General features: G+C 40.8%; 1 protein-coding gene across 1 annotated transcript; it reads right to left on the bottom strand.

Moving 5' to 3' along the window:
• Window positions 1-222: 222 nt before the first annotated feature.
• Window positions 223-16,635, bottom strand: LOC311529619 (ubiquitin-conjugating enzyme E2 variant 1). The gene is made up of 4 exons (XM_084645706.1): window positions 16,510-16,635; window positions 4,830-4,978; window positions 934-1,059; window positions 223-570 (listed from the first exon to the last, which is right to left on the bottom strand). Exons 1-4 carry the CDS (start codon window positions 16,529-16,531, stop codon window positions 424-426), a joined length of 444 nt encoding a protein of 147 aa, XP_084501832.1. The 5' UTR covers window positions 16,532-16,635; the 3' UTR covers window positions 223-423.
• Window positions 16,636-18,754: the final 2,119 nt, after the last annotated feature.

Raw genomic sequence — 18,754 nt, 5'->3', positions numbered from 1 at the left:
GTCTATTCTAATAAATAGCCCTGAGCTTCAACTCTATTGCAAAAGACAGAGAAAGAAAAAAACCCAACAACCCAGGCCAAACACACAGCAAGGTGATTGTGTGATATATGTTTTCACAGTTGAATTAAATGTGCCACACTGGTCTTGACAGTAATAAATTTAAATAGACTTTTCTTGATACCAGAAGTTCAACTATGTGGACAGTGGTTACACATGACAAGATTAATTGTTATAGCACAACTTATATTTCAAATGAAAAATTAGTATCATTTACAGTATCTCAAGATAAACTTCCTTTGAACGGGAATTTCCTTTCCAGTACTTTGAGGTCTACAAGATGCATCTAGAAAATTTACTACTGTGGAAAATGAAGACAGCTTAAATTGAATAAAGGGGCATGATTTGTTGTTGTTGTTTTTTAAATTAATTGCTGTAACATTGTCCTTCAGGTGGCTGAGGAAGTTTCATATTTTCTTTAGACATCATTAGACGCCGAAGTTCTTGCAGAACAACTTTGATACTATAAGAATTCTGCCATTTTGCTAGGACTGATATGGCTCTGGGATCCACCTAAAAACAGACAAAAACACCACTCCTGTCAGTCCTCCGAGTCCAAAAAATATAGCTGCCTATCAGATACGGTGGTTTTTAATCAAGTTACCTGCCAGCAAGCTTGAAAAACTTAACATATGTTTAGTTTTCTTTCAAGCTTAATAAATGCTTCTATTGTGTAACAACATGAGTGTTGCTAAGGCGAAAGAGAGGAGTCGTTAGCAATATCTTACAATTACCTTATCCCTCCCCTACTTCCACTACTCAAAAAGAAAGCAAAGTATTTTGTTAAGAAACATCTGAGTAAAAATGTAGGTTCAAATTAACGTTCAAAGCTTAAACTGTGTTAACAAACCGAACAAAACAAACAAAAAAACTTACCACTCCATTAGAACTATTTACTCCATTCATATTAATTTTTGTTACAAATCTTACAAATGGAGGTGCTTCTGGATATTTGGGCCCACATTCTATTTTAAGGCTGTATATTCTGTTTTCATAAATTGTCTGGAAGAGAGGAACATCTGTGTCAGGCAGTATTAGAATCACTTAATTACAATCATCATCAGGGACACAAAGTTTGAGTGCGACACACATGGCGGACATTTCCACGCTTGTTAAGCTACACTCTGAAAATTGCAAGAAAAATTCACTTAGTGTCCAACATAGACAAAGCTTGTCACACTGCACACCAATATTTAAACTATCATCTATTTATCACATTATGGAATATAACTGACATCCCTGCTTGGAGATTAATTTAGAGTAAAGTAATCCAATATCTCTCCATAGACTTCAGTTTCATACCAGGCAATTCAAAGGCATATGCAGTTTTGAATTGTAGGTTCAATGGGCTAGACTACCTCAGAAATGAAACCAATGCTTTATATTAGCCAGCTATTTAAACCCAATTTACCCCAAAAGCCTGTCATTTTTTAAATTTTATCAGAAACATTTAACTGTAAATACGATAGGTAGACCTTGATTTTTTTTGCCATATTCATAACTCACTGAAGAGATAGAGTTGTGGGGAGATAAGGAGAATGCTCCAAAACACAACACATTCACAGGTCACTCCCCATCCTCAGAAGGAGTCAAAGGATTATTATTTTTCATAGCAATTATGTCTGTAAGGCACGTAACACAGTGTAAGACAGTCCCTACCCTGAGGAGCTTACAATCTAGCTAAACATAGGGAAAGGAGGACAACAAAATGTACAGGGACTGAAGAACATATCTTGTTGTTTTGCAATTTTTAAAGATGATTTAAGACAGTAGGGAGAGGAATTAGGACAACTAACGGAGTGCTGGGGGTGGGAAGGGAAGCTAACCAGAAACAACAGGAGTTTTAAGTGTCCACATGATAGACTGGGTCTGGGAGGGATTCCAGCTGTAACAGGCAACAATGAAGGGAGCATGACAGAAGGCCACAAAGCGGGGAGGCCTGGATAGAGCAGTAAGTCTCCAGACTGGGAAATCTGAGCACAGATTCCTGCAGAGTCAACACGACTCTGAATGCCAAAAGATGGGAATTGCTCAAAAACTACAAGTTCTGTCGTCATGCAAGCATACGGGCGCTCAGAAACATAATGCTGTGTTTTTTTTACACAGAGAGCTCTCTATGTAAAATCCTACTGGAGATAAGCTACAGGCAGTTTTTACTTTAACACCGCTAACCGAAATCAACTGTATTCCCCCCCCCCGCCCTTTGGGATAACCTTGATGTACAAACAAAAGGAAGAACTACTTCACGCAATGCACAGTCAGGCTGTGGCGCTTGCTGCCAGAGGATGTTGTGAAGGCCAAAACTACAAATGGATTAAAAAAAGAATTAGATAAGTTCATGGAGGACAGGTCCATCAATAGCCATGGTCAGGGATGCAACCCCATGCTCACGGTGTCCCTAAGTCTCTGACTGCCAGTTGCTGGGACTGGACAACAGGGTATGGATCACTTCATGATTGTCCTGTTCTGTTCACTCCCTTTGAAGAATCTGGTATTGGCCACTGATGGAAGACAGGAGACTGGGCTAGATGGACCATTGGTTTGACCCAGTATGGTCATTCTTATGTAGCTACATTGAGGTAAAAAATACTTATGCCTTGTCTCCGCTACGATTTTACATTGAGAGAGCTCTCCTCAATGTAAACACACGCTTAAGTGTAATCTTTTCACAATTATGGCGCAATTTGACTAAGGACAGACTGAGAAAGCGGCCAGCAAGCACTGGGATGTGATCTATTACAAGATTTAGAGCAAAGACACAGATGCATATATATCTGATACTAATAAACCAGAACGTGCCAGTTTGAAACTCAAGTAAGAGTCACGATATTCATAGACAAATACACACACAAATACATTTGCAGCTGTCTTTCTATGCAACAGTGACATCCAGTGGTCAGTTATGCAGAGCAGGATTTTCTAATGACTTTGGTAGGAGAGATCTTTTAAAAAGGTATCAGACAGGAAAGGTGAAAAACAGAAGATAGTTGTGAACTGAAGCAAAAAGTTGTCACCTCTAGACAGATTGGATTATCCTACACAATTCTGACATCAGAATCACTTAGCTGTACTTTGCTCCCATGACAACACTTCTATGGTAAAACCACACGAGTGTGTGCAGATTTCAGTCTCTTTTAAAATATTTGTTTAATACAAGACCCTTATAAGGTGCCACCAGACTTGTCATTGTTCATATTTAAGGAGGTATTTACAGTGGCAGTCAAAGAGCAAAAAAAGTTAAGTTGAACAAAGAATGAGAGAAAATATTGAAAGTGTAATGCTGTTAAATAATAAATGAATGGTAAAGCCTCACCTGGAGTACTATGTTCAGTGACAGTCACCCTATCTCAGAAATGGCTACAAACAGAAAGAAAGGTGCAGATATGGGCAATGAGAGCATCTGAAGGCTTCCATATAATGATAGGTTGAAAACACTGGGATAACTTAGAGAGGAAACAGATCAGACATGAGATATACATCACAATGCAACGGTATAGTGAAGGTAATAGGCACTCACATTTATCCTTCCATAGTAAAAGAGCAAGGGGATAGTCAGTGAAATTGGAAGGCCACATGTCAATTTAAGAGCGATGAGGAAGGTTTGTGTGTGTGTTTTTGTTTTAAGATACACACAATGCATAAGTGACATGTGGAATTTACTACTGCAAAGTAGAGGCCTAATCAGATTAAAAAAGGGATCTGACATATGGATGAGAACATAGAGTTAGATTATCCCTTCTATATTGTTAAAAAGTAGGGATAAAACCTCATAAGACATGGCAGAAGCCAATCACTAACTGATCAGGAGTCATCTATGGGGACATTCCATAGATGGTAGGGCCTAAGGGGCTCACCCCACTGTAGAGACATCAACAAAGTTGCTGCCCAAATAAATTAGTCCAATCTGTCCACTACAGCCAGAGCGTAATCACATGGACCATAGCTCTGAAGAACCATCATACCAGCCATGTTTTAAACTAGCTATGAGATACTAAGCTTGTCACCACTGTAGGTTTCAGACTACAAGACCATGAGGTTGGGTACATAAGGTACTTTGGAAATATCAAGTGCTATGGAAACACTAAGCCTATCATCAAGATGTCCTTTTTACTAACCTCTCTAAACAGGACAGATACTCTCCAGCTGCAGTATTACCGTAAAGAGCATGGTAGCGTTATAAAAAGCCATTCTGAGGCATATTAAATACACAGATTGGGAGACAGGTGACAAGAAAGTCAAAAGCAAAATTTAGTTTATGGCTAGAACCAAATTCTAATCTGAGTTAGCTGAAACTTTAAAGAAGCAAGCCAGTTTTGCTGCAATAAAAATACCACAACCCCCACATCCTCAAGAAACTCCCTAAAGTGATGACCAAAAACAACTGAACTGAACTAAGGCAGAATATGTTAATAGATGAGGACTGGCTAGTGAGATATTACCAGTATTAGCTCCATATTGAACTCTTACAGGCTTTGAGACTTTGCTGTAATTCAGGGTTACAGAACACTAGAAAATTACTGTGTAAATTAATCTGTAAATGTGAATGTCATTTGTGTAACAGAGCTAATCAATTAAAAGGTATTAGCATTGTTTAAAGTCATAAGCAGAAAGATATACTGACATATCAACCCCAATTTATATGCCAAGTAAACCTGGTTGCATACACGTACCCACTCAGATACATGCATGAGAATGTCTGCAGGGGGAAAAAAGGGACAGGAAAGCAGAATTTTGAGTGACACTGGCATTTAGATCTGTAAGTTGATGCTTACTCTTGGAGGCCCAATAATCATTCCTGTCCATCTTGTAAGTGTCATATCTTCATCATCTTCAAGACCCCAGCTAACTGTACCATCTCCTACTCCTTTCTGACCTTCTTCAAGTTCTTCCAACAGTCGAAAATTACGAGGAACTTTTACTCCTAAAAAGAATCAGAAAGAAACTTTGAACTGAGACTATCTGGCAGTGATACAAGACTGGATAATTGGACTGCTACTTTTGGTAATCCGATGTCAAAACATTTAGACCAAAACACTGAGAAACAGCAATATTTCTGAGTGGCAGTATTTTCATGGTGTGAGGAAGATACAAGCTCAGATGTCAAATATAAAAGTAAGTGGAAACAAGGAGTAGTTTGCATTTAAAAAAAAAAAATAATACTAGTGAGCCATGGCAGCTAGGCTCTGCATTAGTGCATACAGCCAGGAGGAGGAAAAGGACCTCTGTGTATTCAAAGAAGCAAGCAGCATATTTACTTCCTGCTTCCTTACAGTCTGTCTTTCTACTTTATGTCCATTTGATTTAAGATAAAAGGTAGAAGCTACATCATTTGGTAAAAGGCTGGACATCTATGAATCTTTCCAGAGATTTTTAAAAGTAGCAAATCAATCTGTTTTGTAACATAAACAAGTTAATTTGAAATTAATTTCAGTGGACTTCATCAGTGCAAGATCTAACTAAAGCACTTATGTGGGCCCCCATTATGTAATATCTGAGCATCTCACAATCTTTAACAAACTTATGCCACAACATCCCTGTGAGGCATTATCAGCGCCATTTTACAGATAGGGAACTGAGACACAGAAAGGCTAAGTCACTTTCCCTCTAAGACCAAGCCAAAGCCATTAAGAATCCTGAATAAATCCTAATCTGTGTCATATTCTTTTATTTGCTCACAGTACATGCCTAAGAACAGTTCTAAGAGAAACAAAGGTGCATTAATAGGACATAGAATGCCAATGGAGTTCTTTTTCACATGACCTTCTAAAGAAAATTTTGTTCACAGAAATACCAAAAGGTTAATTACGTATTGAATAGTTGCATCACATGCAGTATAACTGAAGAGACTGCCTAGTCCCCTTGTCCAGCCTCACCTATTTGTTCGCATAGAAGAAACACAGACATTCTGTTTATGAGACTACGCTCATCTAGGGCTCAAGAAACATCTCTAGTACATGACACCAGGGACGAGGCAAAGCAAGAGCCTTGAAAATATCCCCTTTCACTGCTTGAGAACCTGGAAGGGTTCTCATATGCAATGTGACAGTGCTTAGAATATGACAACTTTAGTGTCTTTAAAGTCTCCCTCAAGTGTCTTTTAGAGACCTAAAAGGGATTGAACGCCAATTCTGATTTTGTTGTGGAATCAAAGTTCTAATCCTCAAACACTACAATATACATTAAAATATATATATCTCCAAACCCATGAACTTACATAAGAATACCCAGTAATCTGGACACCAAAAAAAAAAAAAGTCAGTTGTCTCAAACTGGGCATCTAAAATTATGACACTTGACAAATTTGGCCTTAATATCATTCCACCTCAACTCGCCATCTGTAAAGCAGGGATAATACCACCACCTCATCTCATCAGGTGCTACGAAAATAATTCATTAAGATACGTAGGTACCACAGAAGAGCCTAAGATGAAGTTAGTTCTCTATTCAGTGCAAGGGTTGGATGGTTTGTGGTAAGGCATGGAGCCACATACTGACAAGGATAAAAGGAAATATTAAATAGCTACCCAGTCAGTGAGCACCATCAATTCTGTGCACTGAATAAGGCAGGAGTCCTGTGGGAAGAAAGCAGTATGTGATCATTTGATTAAAGACTATCATAATGTAAATGCACAGGGAAGCCAAACTAAAGTTCAAACGGCAACATAAACCTGGATTTGTGCTGGAAATGGCCCAACTTGATGATCATACACATTGTAAGGAGAGTGATCACTTTAGATAAGCTATTACCAGCAGGAGAGTGGGGTGGGAGGAGGTATTTTTTCATGCTGTGTGTATATAAAAAGATCTTCTACACTTTCCACAGTATGCATCCGATGAAGTGAGCTGTAGCTCACGAAAGCTTATACTCAAATAAATTGGTTAGTCTCTAAGGTGCCACAAGTACTCCTTTTCTTTTTGTGAATACAGACTAAAACGGCTGTTACTCTGAAACCTAACATTAACTCTGTCATTTCCTAACCTGAGTGTGTTAGACTCTGGAACCTTAATCAGGTACAGGGAAGAGTGTGTGTAATATTAATACAAGTTCTTATGGGAACAGAAGGCAACGCTGTTTTAGGGCCCTTCCAAACACTCTGATTCAGAATGAGTCAAAGCAATGAATAGCAAGGGTCCTAGAAATAAGAGATTGTAGAATATCAATTAAACGAGTCTGTGGATTGCTGGTGGTCCACAGAGAGCTGGCTGGTCACATGGTTTCCTTGTTCCTAACTGCTATATCACATAAAAAAAAGCTAAAAATAAACACTTAATATTACTGCTACAGAAATTTTTTAATTGAAAGTGTCACAGGTACGGTAGACAACTGCAAAGTGGTGGGTCCATGAGGCACTATCAAAATGTTGATTTCACACTATATAAAAAAACTGGAAATCCCCTGGGGGTGTTTTTTTTTGAGGGGGTGGGGGGCGAGAGGGAGGGCAGGGAATCAGTGTATGACCCTAGTGCAGCCGGTATAAGGGCATCTTCTACCTGCATGCTAAAGCATAAAGTATCATGTGTAAGTTTGGTCCTAACCTGGTACTTGAATGAAGTTAAAAAAAACATACAAATTGATAAGATCAATTTGTGAATTTAATGAGGGGAGGAGGAAAGAGTAGGAAGAAGAAAAAACTGTTAGTTATCCAATCATATATCCTAAAATATGTTCTTATCTGTTCTGTGGATATTCAGTATTTGCCAAGTTACTTTTGCAAGCTAACCCCAGGGCAAGTTCAATGACAGAAGACAGGTTTCAGAGTAGCAGCCGTGTAAGTCTGTATTCGCAAAAAGAAAAGAAGTACTCGTGGCACCTTAGAGACTAACCAATTTATTTGAGCATAAGCTCACTTCATCAGATGCATTGCATCCGATGAAGTGAGCTGTAGCTCACGAAAACTTATGCTCAAATAAATTGGTTAGTCTCTAAGGTGCCACGAGTACTCCTTTTCTTTTTATGACAGAAGAGTATTCTTACATCAGCTGGCTCAAGAGTGAGTCAACTACATTTTCCACATATGGCAAATACCTGCATAACTTTCTTATTAAGTGTAGTTATGGAGACTGCCAACACAACAACAAAACAAACCTGTTTGCTTTAAGAGTCCTTCAATACAAAAACAGAATACAGAAGAAATAAGTAGTTCACTTCGAGTTTTAACTACTACATCGCCAAAACAGGCATCAGACTATAAAATTTAATTTAGCCAATTCTTTATGAATCCAGAATATTCTGAGCAGCAGCTGCAAACTTCATTTAAATTATGACACAAAAGGTAGGAAAATATCTACATCATCTTAGTTCACTGCCTGCAGACCTCATGGAAATATTCCAGAGAGAAATATATTATATTATAAACTTCAGAGCAAAAGTAGAAAGATTACCATAATGAACCTGCTAAAGACTTAACTATAGAAGCACTGACAATGTTATATCTCCAATTTCACAAGTTTATAAATTGGATAAAAATTTTAAGTCTTGAGTAAATTTATACACACTAGGCCTCAATCTTAGACTTTTGTTTACTAGGTCTGACAAACCCCATGAAGGACATTTAGTTTTACGGTGGGGATTGGAAAAAAAAAAAATCCACTTGCCAGTCATAAGTGGAGAAACCTTATTCCTACAGAACTCAAGGTCCTAAAGAAGTTGCTAGCCTTATGGTTATGAAGATAGCATTCCAAGTGATACAGTGCCCTCTTCATGAGTCTTTGCTCCTCAGAATTTCACCAAGCAGCAGCAGCAGATTAAAATTGATTATTGGTAAGTAATTATCTATCAAGTCATCTCAGATTTTAAGTTGTCTTCCACCAATGCCCTGCCAGATCCAGTGAATTAAGGATGCAGAAGATTGACAGGATTTTTTGCTTTATCAGTCAGAATCAAAGATAATTTTTGTATTAAGAAAGAAAAATATACTTCCAGGCAGATATACGGAAGTCCTAGTTGGTCTTAAAACATTCCAAAGTGAAACTCTTATCAAATCACTAAAGTACAAAACTTAACAGGGCATATGTTAACTCTTAGACCTCTTGCATCTTGTCAGTCTAAGGTATAGTATTACAAGTTAGAGCACAGAAAGCCTTGATACTTAAGTGTTTTTAGTCTAATTAAAAACACTTAAAGTAGTTCATCTAAGTCACACAAATTTATATTAGTTTATGATGAGGCAAAAAAAGCAAAGTCCATTACTCTGCTTTTCTGAGCTTTTCCAACTTAAGAAATTTCAGTTATAGAATTTAAATATCAGATTCAGAACTTGTATGACCAAACTGAAGCACACAGCATGTTTTACAGAGGTAAAGACTTCTCAGAAATTGGATCCATTTTGGAAGCACCAAAGTACTTTAGCAGTGCTAGTAGGTTCTGATACAATGAAATGGTCAAAATACTTTGACGGTCAGATGCTGCACCATGAAAGTCAAAGGGAGTTTTACCATTGATTTCAATATGCACAGAATCAAACCTTCAGAGTAAAGAGTTTTACATTGGCATGACAATGAAAGATTACATCTGCAGCTTTTCTTTCTACAGAGGAGTTAAGATACAAGCATTTATCTTTTGGCACATATGGATTTGTCTCAACTGCAAGGGATAAGGCACAAGAATTTATGGCTAATACATTTCAGTAATTAGGAACTCTAACAAAAAGAAGTTCTTGTTCTGTCAAGGATAATTTTCCATAACTAATTTAAAGAGGAAACATCAGATTCTGATCTCTCATACCAATTTTAATTTTGACATCAGTAATTACTCCAGATTTAACTAGCATAAGTGAAATCACGTCTTTCAACCATAAGTTATCTTTTGTACCTAAATACACAAAACAGCTAGCAAAAAAAAGTTTTAAAATACTTTCCATGTTATGTTTGATATTACAGCCTTAATTATATCTGCTCCAAGTATTCTTTTGCTGAGAGTACTGTAATGGAACAATTTTTAAATGCTAGGTTTTCCAACAATTACACAATTATAAGTACTCTTTTAGATGCAGAAGTTTGTCCTCAGAATAGTTTTGAAGTGATGTAATATTTACCGTTTAATGAAAGGCTTTTGGTTATGACACAAACTGTAAGAAGCCAGGAAATTTAAAGTTCATATGTTGCCCTTACATGTCATTGTACTCAAACAAGGCAACAGAAACTGACTTTTACTGAGATACTTAACCAGCCCCCAAACCCTATGAAATACTTCTGAATAAGATAAAGTGCTAGTTGCATACTTTTATACTAAAGTGCATTCCTTATAAATTATACTAAGGGCTAATCCACACTAGAAGTGCTACAGTGGTGCAGTTGCGCCGCTGTAGCATGTCTGATGAAGACGCTCTCTGCCAACAGAAGACAGCTCTCCCGGCGGCATAATAAAAGCACCTGCCTGAAAGGCACTAGCCCGCTGACATAGTGCTGTTCACACCTGGCACTTGGGTTGGTGTAGCTTACGTCATTTGGCGGATGGCTTACTGACACCCCCGAGCGACCATAAGTTATACCGAAATAACCTATAGTGCACACAAGCCCTAAAATGGCTGACAGAGACTTGTATTTCCATTAAAGAACTCTCAAACTAAAGAAAACTTTGCAGTACAAATTAGACAGTTGCAACGTCAACATTGTTTCTTAGTATTTAAGTTGTGAAACAAGCCATAACAGCTACATCAACTACAATTTATTTTACTAAGGAAGGCATTCAAAACTAATATTTTGGGGAAAATATTTACACCAACTCTTATGAGATAAAAATCTGTTATTATACGTGACAAGAATATTGGTGAAGCTGAGTTCAACATTCCCTCACAAACTTCCACCTTCAAAAAAAAAGATAAATACCATCACACAGTACTCCAGATGAGACCACACCACTGATTTACATGATAGCATAGTATTTTCAATATTATTCTCCATCCTATTCCTTATGCATCCTCACACTTTGATTTTAACTATAGCTGCATATTAGGCAGAGATCTTAACTGCCTTAACTCATCTGCAATGAAGCTTAGAATCCTGAACTGTATTAACTCTGGAAAAATCAGAACTTTGTAAGGTGTATGAGTAGTTCCCCCCCACCCCAGTGTGTATTATTTTGCATTTAGCAATGCTGAACTTCAAATGCAATCTTGGTGCCCATTCACCTAGTCTGGTTAGCTCCCTCTGAAGTGCTGCACAGTCCTCTCTGATCTTGAATAGACTAATGACAGGTTTCAGAGTAGACTAGACTAGGTAACTCACTATTATCTGCAGATTGTTACCTTTCTCATCTCATTAATAAGTTTACTACATGACACTGGACCTAAGATGGAACCTTGAGGTATCTTGCTGTTAAATTTTTGCTACAATGAAAATTGACCATTTAATCCCAGTATTTTCTGTCTAATCGCTGGTTTTTGATCCATTATAACACTTTGCTGTTCTCCTCATGACTCCTTAGATTTTTCTGTAGTCTCTCATGAGGGACCTTGTCAGAGGCCTTTTGAAAGTCTAAAAATAAGAAGTTCAACCGGTTATTCTTTATTCACCCATTTAAAAAAATTCTGATATATAAAAGAGTGTCTTCCTTTGCAGAAACTGTACTGGTTAGACTGTATCATATCAAGATATTTCAGAAACATTATTCAAGTTTTAATTATTGTTTCAACCTATTTCTTAGATGTAGATGTAAAGCTCAGTGGTCTAGAATTCTCTCAATCACCCCTGGAGCCTTTTTAAAATATAGGTACAACTGCTACCATCCAATCCTCTGGAACAGTGCTGTTTTTAGATGAGAAATTGGGAATTTTGGTAAAGAGGAAGTGGCTGGGCTCCTAAGTTCCTTTATTGCAGCACTATATGCTACAGATATCATTTAAAGATATCCAAGTGCTTTACAAATAAACATGCCTCACAAGGATTTTGTGAAACAAGTATTATCAAAATCTACTTTACTAATAAGATATAAGTTGCTTGTCCAAAGCCCCACAGTAAAACAAAAGGAAAAAAAAAAACAAACAAACAAACAGAAAACCCCAAGAGACTCATTTCCTAGGTCCTTGTTGTACCCATAAGATTACACTTATGAAGCTTCCGGTATCAATGGTGTACATTACCAACAGCATCACAGTTGTCACTGTAACATTGCTGAAAATGAGTGAACACCACTGTTCTCTCTAGCAGAACAGTCTAAAAACTGCATTGTTGGCCACATGGCAGGATCTATTACCAGTAACAAACAGTTGCTTCATTTACCAACTGAACAAAGCCCTAAGTTATATTTAAATTAAGTTGTTGGCCTATATTCTAAGGTTCCACAATTAGAGGTTAGGGGCAAGTCTCAGGATTCCCATACCATGTTAAAAAAGTTATATACCAATTTTAAGAGTTTTTGCCAAAAGTAGTTAAGGTACACAACATCCTACCAGCAGCAATTTAAACTTGAACATAACTATTAGAACATGCTCTTTACTGACATGCAAAGTTCCTGCACCATTTTTTCCCCCTCTAGCCATATATTACCTCAAGTACAAGCGCTCTACTTTCAACACTAGAAGAGCCAATAAAGCAGAGCTTTTAGAACAAGGGTGAGCAAACTACCCGCCCCTCCAGCCCTTTTAATACGGCCCTTGAGTTCCTGCTGGGGAGCGGAGTCTGGGGCTTGCCCTGCTCCGGCGCTCCAGCTGATGAGCAGGGTCGGGGACCGCTTCACGTGGCTCTCGGAAGCAGCAGCATGTCCCTCCTCCGGCTCTTACACGTAGGAGCAGCCAGGGGGCTCTGCTCCACATGCTACCCCCGCAGCTCCCATTGGCCGGGACTCATGACAATTGGGAGCTGCAGAGGCGGCACCTGCGGACTGGGCAGCACACAGCAGAACCACCTGGCTGCACCTCCGTGTAGGAGCTGGAGGAGGGACATGCTGCTGCTTCCGGGAGCTGCTTGAGGTAAGCACCGCCCGGAGCCTACACCCCAAGCCATCCCCCCATGCCTCAACCCCCTGCCCCAGCCCTGATCCCCCTGCTGCCCTCCAAACCCCTAGGTCCCAGCACAGAGAACCCCAAAACCCCCATCCCCACCCCAGAGCCTGCACCCCCAGCTGGAGCCCCCACCGCTCCTGCCCCAAACCAGAGCCCCATCCCGCACCCTGAACTCCTCATTTCTGATCCCACCCCAGAGCCCGCACCCCCTCACATACCCCAATTTCATGAGCATTCATGACCCACCACACAGTTTCCAAACCCAGATATGGCTCTCGGGCCAAAAAGTTTGCCTAACCCTGTTTTAGAATTACATGGAGATAGAATGTGACCCAGAAGAAGCAAAATACCCATTATCAAAACACATTTTACTGGTTAGTTAAGATTGTTCAGGTCTGGCCTACAATGCAATGCCATATGAAAACCAGGTACCAAGAAAAGTTTTAGACTTTGTCTCCATGAAATGTTGGTTGCATAGCTCCTACTGCATCTCTTCATGCACATCCCCTCATGTCCACCCAGACATTGAATTTATGGATCTGAACTGGCTTCAAAAGAAAACCACTTGCCTTATTCTTCCAGACAAACAAATTGAAAAGTCAGCAGCTGCAAAGGATTATTGGGAAAATATGGCTGCCAGAATGAAGTGACATGACAGCTTGATGAGGTCATGTCACAGTTTCATTTGGTCTCCTAAAATATACAGCACATTTGTGGCAGAACAGAGATGATATCAGGATTATGAGAACTTTTATATATAGCTCCATAAAATACAAGCTTTATGGCAGTAGCCACTGCGCTGCTATAACATCAGGGTTTTCCCCCTTTAAATCTTTATTCTCTACAACCATTGTTCTTCTAAACTTTAAACTGTCTTTGAAAATAGGCTACCCCAAGAGAAAGACCTTAAGATTTGCTCATTTCCTACTTCAAAGAGGAATGTCCTATGATTGATGGATGGATGTGTAATTTTACATTTCAACAGAGATTTTAAAATAACTATTCTCATGCAACATTTGAAATCCAAACACTGGGGCAAGAACCTGAAAGTGAAACTGACTATTATACAACTTGAAGAAATGAAGTAGACAATGCCTGTAGAATCCGTAACTAGATTTTGAATATTCTTTCAGTTTTAACCTAAAGCATTTAGTTACGGATGTAAAGAAGCTTATTTACAATAAGAGATTATGCTAGTAGCATTTGTTTAGCCTTTCAAATTAGAACAACAACAAAATTAAAAGCCACAAAATCCTCAGTCTTTGAAATATATTAGTCCTGTAAAGGACGTTATGTCAAGCCCTCCCTGTGAAGAGCTATATGCTGCAAAAGTGAATAAAAAGACAGCTAACTTCATCTAGACAATACCAATGTTAGCCCAATAAGTGACCAAAATGATTTTGGGAGTTTTCAGGTCTCACTACACAGCATTAGCCAGAAAAAAAAATTCAAATATGTAACACCTGCAAGTCACTGCTTCATTAACAAAGCAAAAGCAAAGCCCAACTCACATTGTTATTTTATCCAGTTGCCATTGTCTGAAATCTGATTTTAAACTTTTACCCCAGAATTCAGATAAATAAATACCTGATAAGTGAAACAGACAAAGGAGGTCTAAGGCGCAACCTTAGGAGAGATGCATTATTCTGGTAGGCACAAGCAATGACAATATAGACAGCTTTTCCTTTATGAACTGCTAAAGAGATGTCTTTTTGAGTTTCCCAGACATTTCAGCTGACTCAACGTTCTCCGCCAAGTCAATTTATGTAGCTTCTGTGAATCCAAGGGCTGAGCTACCTTAAAATGCTGCAGCAGCACCAATATAGCACTTCAGTGAAGGTGCTACCTATGCCACATAGGTACTCCTCCTCCATGAGGAGTACCACCTATGTTGAGGGGAGAAGCCCTCCTGTCCACATAGCACTGTCTACACTGGGGATTATGTCAGTTTAGCTACGTCACTCAAGCATGTGGATTTTTTACATCCCTAAGCAACGTAGTTATACCGACCTAATTTCCTAGTGTCGATCTGGTCTCACTCATGGTTGTTCTTACTGCACCCAGATACACAGGGTTCAGTTCATTTCAGCCAACACACAACACCTTTTGGAAACAGATTCTATCTCCCTTCCTCCATTTCTCCCACCCCCTCCTGTGCTGTAATTTGTCATGTCTCAAAGTATATTTATACTTAAACCACTGTGGCTACGCTGCTGTAGTGCTGCAGGCCTACTCTACACTAAAACATTAGCTCAGTTTAGCTACGTCCGTCAGGGGTGGGAAAACTCCACACCGCTGAGTGGCATAGTTAAATCGACTTACGTCCTCATATAGACCATGCTAAGTTGATGGAAGAATTCTTCTGTTGACATAGCTACTGTCTCTTGGAAAGGTGGATTAACTCCGCCAATGGGAGAATCCCTCCGATCGGTGTAGGTAGTGTCTACACTGAAGCACTATAGGGGCACAGCTGTGACACTGTAGAATCTTAAGTGTAGACAAGTCCCCAGTGTAGAAACTACCTATGTCAACAGGAGATGCTCTCCCATGAGTGTAGGTAATCCACCTCCTCAAGAGGTGGTAGCTAGGCTGACAGAAGAATTCTTCTGTCAACCTAGCACGGTCTACACAGGGGGCTTGGTCAGCATAGCTAGGTCTCTTGGGGATATGGATTTTTTACACCCTGATTGATGTAGCTATGCCAATATAAATTCCCAATGTATACCCGCCCTTAGTAACTTCAGGTTTACTCTAATAGCCCTGTTAATCAGGAAACAATATCATACTCAGGAGTGATAAACGAGTGGGGTTGAATGCTTAAGAGAAATCATGTTGAGGATAAAGGAGAAGCAGCCAAGAACATCCTTACAGCTTGGAACAAGGCATCCTCGTTCTCCTCCAGCCTGGTTTTACCAAGGACATACCATCTTGCCATCCCCCAGCCTGGTATCCCCAGAACCTTACTCCCCCAAAGACACCCATTCTGGCACACAAGGCAGCCCCTCCTCCACCCTGATACCCCCCCTCAGAATGCCCTTCCCCCCAGGGACACCCCATCCTGGTACACAAGGCAGCCCCTCCTCCAGCCTGGCACCCCAGAACGCCCTTCCCCCCAAGGACACCCCATCCTGGTACACAAGGCAGCCCTTCCTCCAGCCTGGCACCCCAGAACGCCCTTCCCCCCAGGGACACAGACGGCAGTCCCTCCTCCACCCTGATACCCCTACACCCCTCCAAGCGCCTGCTTCCCCTTAAGCCCCTCCCCCCGGAACCTCGCCCGCCAGGACTGGGGCCTCCAGCAGCAGCCCCCTGACGCTGGGGCCCCCGGCCTAGCGCCCCTAGCCGCCGCCGCCCCTCAAGCCCCAGACACGCCCCGCCGACGAACCCCCGCTCCCGGGAGCCCGCTGGGCCGCAGCCGGTCACCCCCGCGCCCTCCGGTAGAAGCTGCCCCGCCCTGCGGCGCCGAGTCCCTCCTCCCCGGCCCGGCCCCGGCTACCCAAGCCCCGCTTACCCGAGCCCGTGGTGGCCGCCATCTTGCGCCGCTGTCGCTCCGACTCGCCCGGCCCTGCCGCCTACGTCACCTTAACGCGGGAAGTGCGGCGGTAAGCAAGTCCGGGGGCTGGCTGAAGGGACGCAGTGCAGGCGGGCGCACTAAGAAAGGGCCTGGAGGCGTGGAGGGGCGGGGCTGACCAGAAGGACCTAGACAGAGAGATTTCTAGATGCAGTTATCTTGTGTGGGAAATTAGACCCGTGGGCGGGCGGATGGGTCGTATGTGGGTTTCAGAACAATGGACGTTAGAAGAGGAAGAGAGGAGGAGATGAGAGCAATAACTAGTACGAAGAGCCTGGAGGCTACATAGGGGAGCAAGCATAGAATCTATGGGGAGATGACATTACCACATCAGTATACTAGGGATGGAAATAGTACCCATAGTGGCATCTGTAGGCCATGGTGCCGGAACTAGGGGTGCTAATGCACCCCGGGGTTGCAGTAGTAATAACAAACACCAAATATGTTATGTATTATTTTGCAGCCCCCCCAATGTGTCCTATGTGCCTATAAGAGGGATTAAAAACACAGGCTCCCTGTCCCAAAGTGCTTACAACCGAATTTCAGACATGACACAGCACAGGCGGAAGTAACAAAATAACAGGGCAGAAAACAGGTGTCACCGTTGAAAGGATTTGGTTAGTCAGGTAAGCCAGGTGCACATACATGATGCACTTCATATAGGAACAATGCTGGTATCTGAAAGCCAAATATGAGAGATGCGCAGGCCACACATACCAGAGAGGGAGAGGAATTATTTAAACTCAGTACCAATGTGGACACAAGAACAAATGGATATAAACTGGCCACTAGGAAATTTAGATTAGAAATTAGACGAAGGTTTCTAACCATCAGAGGAGTGAAGTTTTGGAATAGCCTTCCGAGGGAAGTAGTGGGGGCAAAAGATCTATCTTGCTTTAAGATTAAACTCGATAAGTTTATGGAGGAGATGGTATGATGGGATAACATGGTTTTGGTAATTAAATATTCATGGTAAATAGGCCCAATGGCCTGTGATGGGTTTTTAGATGGGGTAAGATCCAAGTTACCCGGGAAAGAATTTTCTGTAGTATCTGGCTGATGAATCTTGCCCATATGCTCAGGGTTTAGCTGATCGCCATATTTGGGGTCGGGAAGGAATTTTCCTCCAGGGCAGATTGGAAGGCCCTGGAGGTTTTTCGCCTTCCTCTGTAGCATGGAGCACGGGTCATTTGCTGGAGGATTCTCTGCTCCTTGAGGTCTTCAAACTACAATTTGAGGACTTCAATAGCACAGATATAGGTGTGAGGTCTTTTTTAGGAGTGGTGGGTGAAATTCTGTGGCCTGCATTGTGCAGGAGGTCAGACTAGATGATCATAATGGTCCCTTCTGACCTAAATATCTATGAATCTATGAATCTTCTGTAGGGCAGCAGGGACCTTAGAGGGTAAAAGAAAGAGAAGTTACAGCACCTCGGGAGGAGGAGCTAAAGCTGATCTAGAGGAAAAATATAGAGGAAGAATATGTTAGTGTCTCTAATGACCATTTGGAATCTATTGGAGCATGTATTTTAGAATTACACTATATTCAACGATGCAAAACAAATTTCTATTATAATGCCTGTTTCCTTACTTTCATAACTGCTGCAATATTGTGCCTTTTGGGCGGATATTGTCCATGCTTGGTCTCTACCCCAAGGTGAATGATTCTGAAAAGTTTCAGCAAAATTGAACTTTGATGTCACACACTCCTCCACCCACCCACCATGGTTTCTTCAATACACATCTTTTCCAGCAGGGGACACCACACATCTATGACAGGTTTCAGAGTAGCAGCTGTGTTAGTCTGTATCCGCAAAAAGAAAAGGAGGACTTGTGGCACCTTAGAGACCAACAAATTTATTTGAGCATAAGCTTTCGTGAGCTACAGCTCACTTCATGCATTCGATGAAATGAGCTGTAGCTCATGAAAGCTCATGCTCAAATAAATTTGTTAGTCTCTAAGGTGCCACAAGTCCTCCTTTTCTTTTTTCACACATCTATGGAAATACACAGCTCCCCATATGTTTCATGATTCACATTCAGGACCAGTTCCTAGGCAAAAAACCTAGAGTGAATGTCAGGAAGGTCTTATAAACATGACTTAAAGCATTACTCTGCCCTGGTCTGGTCTTGTTGCTGCTTTCTTCATGGTCATTCTTGCATTGTTCAGAGCAGCTTGAAGGCAG

Source organism: Lepidochelys olivacea (genome assembly GCF_965140295.1).
Source record: "Lepidochelys olivacea isolate rLepOli2 genome assembly, chromosome: 13".
NCBI lineage: Eukaryota > Metazoa > Chordata > Testudines > Cheloniidae > Lepidochelys > Lepidochelys olivacea.
Note: the sequence above shows the minus strand (reverse complement) of the source record. Positions and strands in the feature narration are given on the sequence as shown.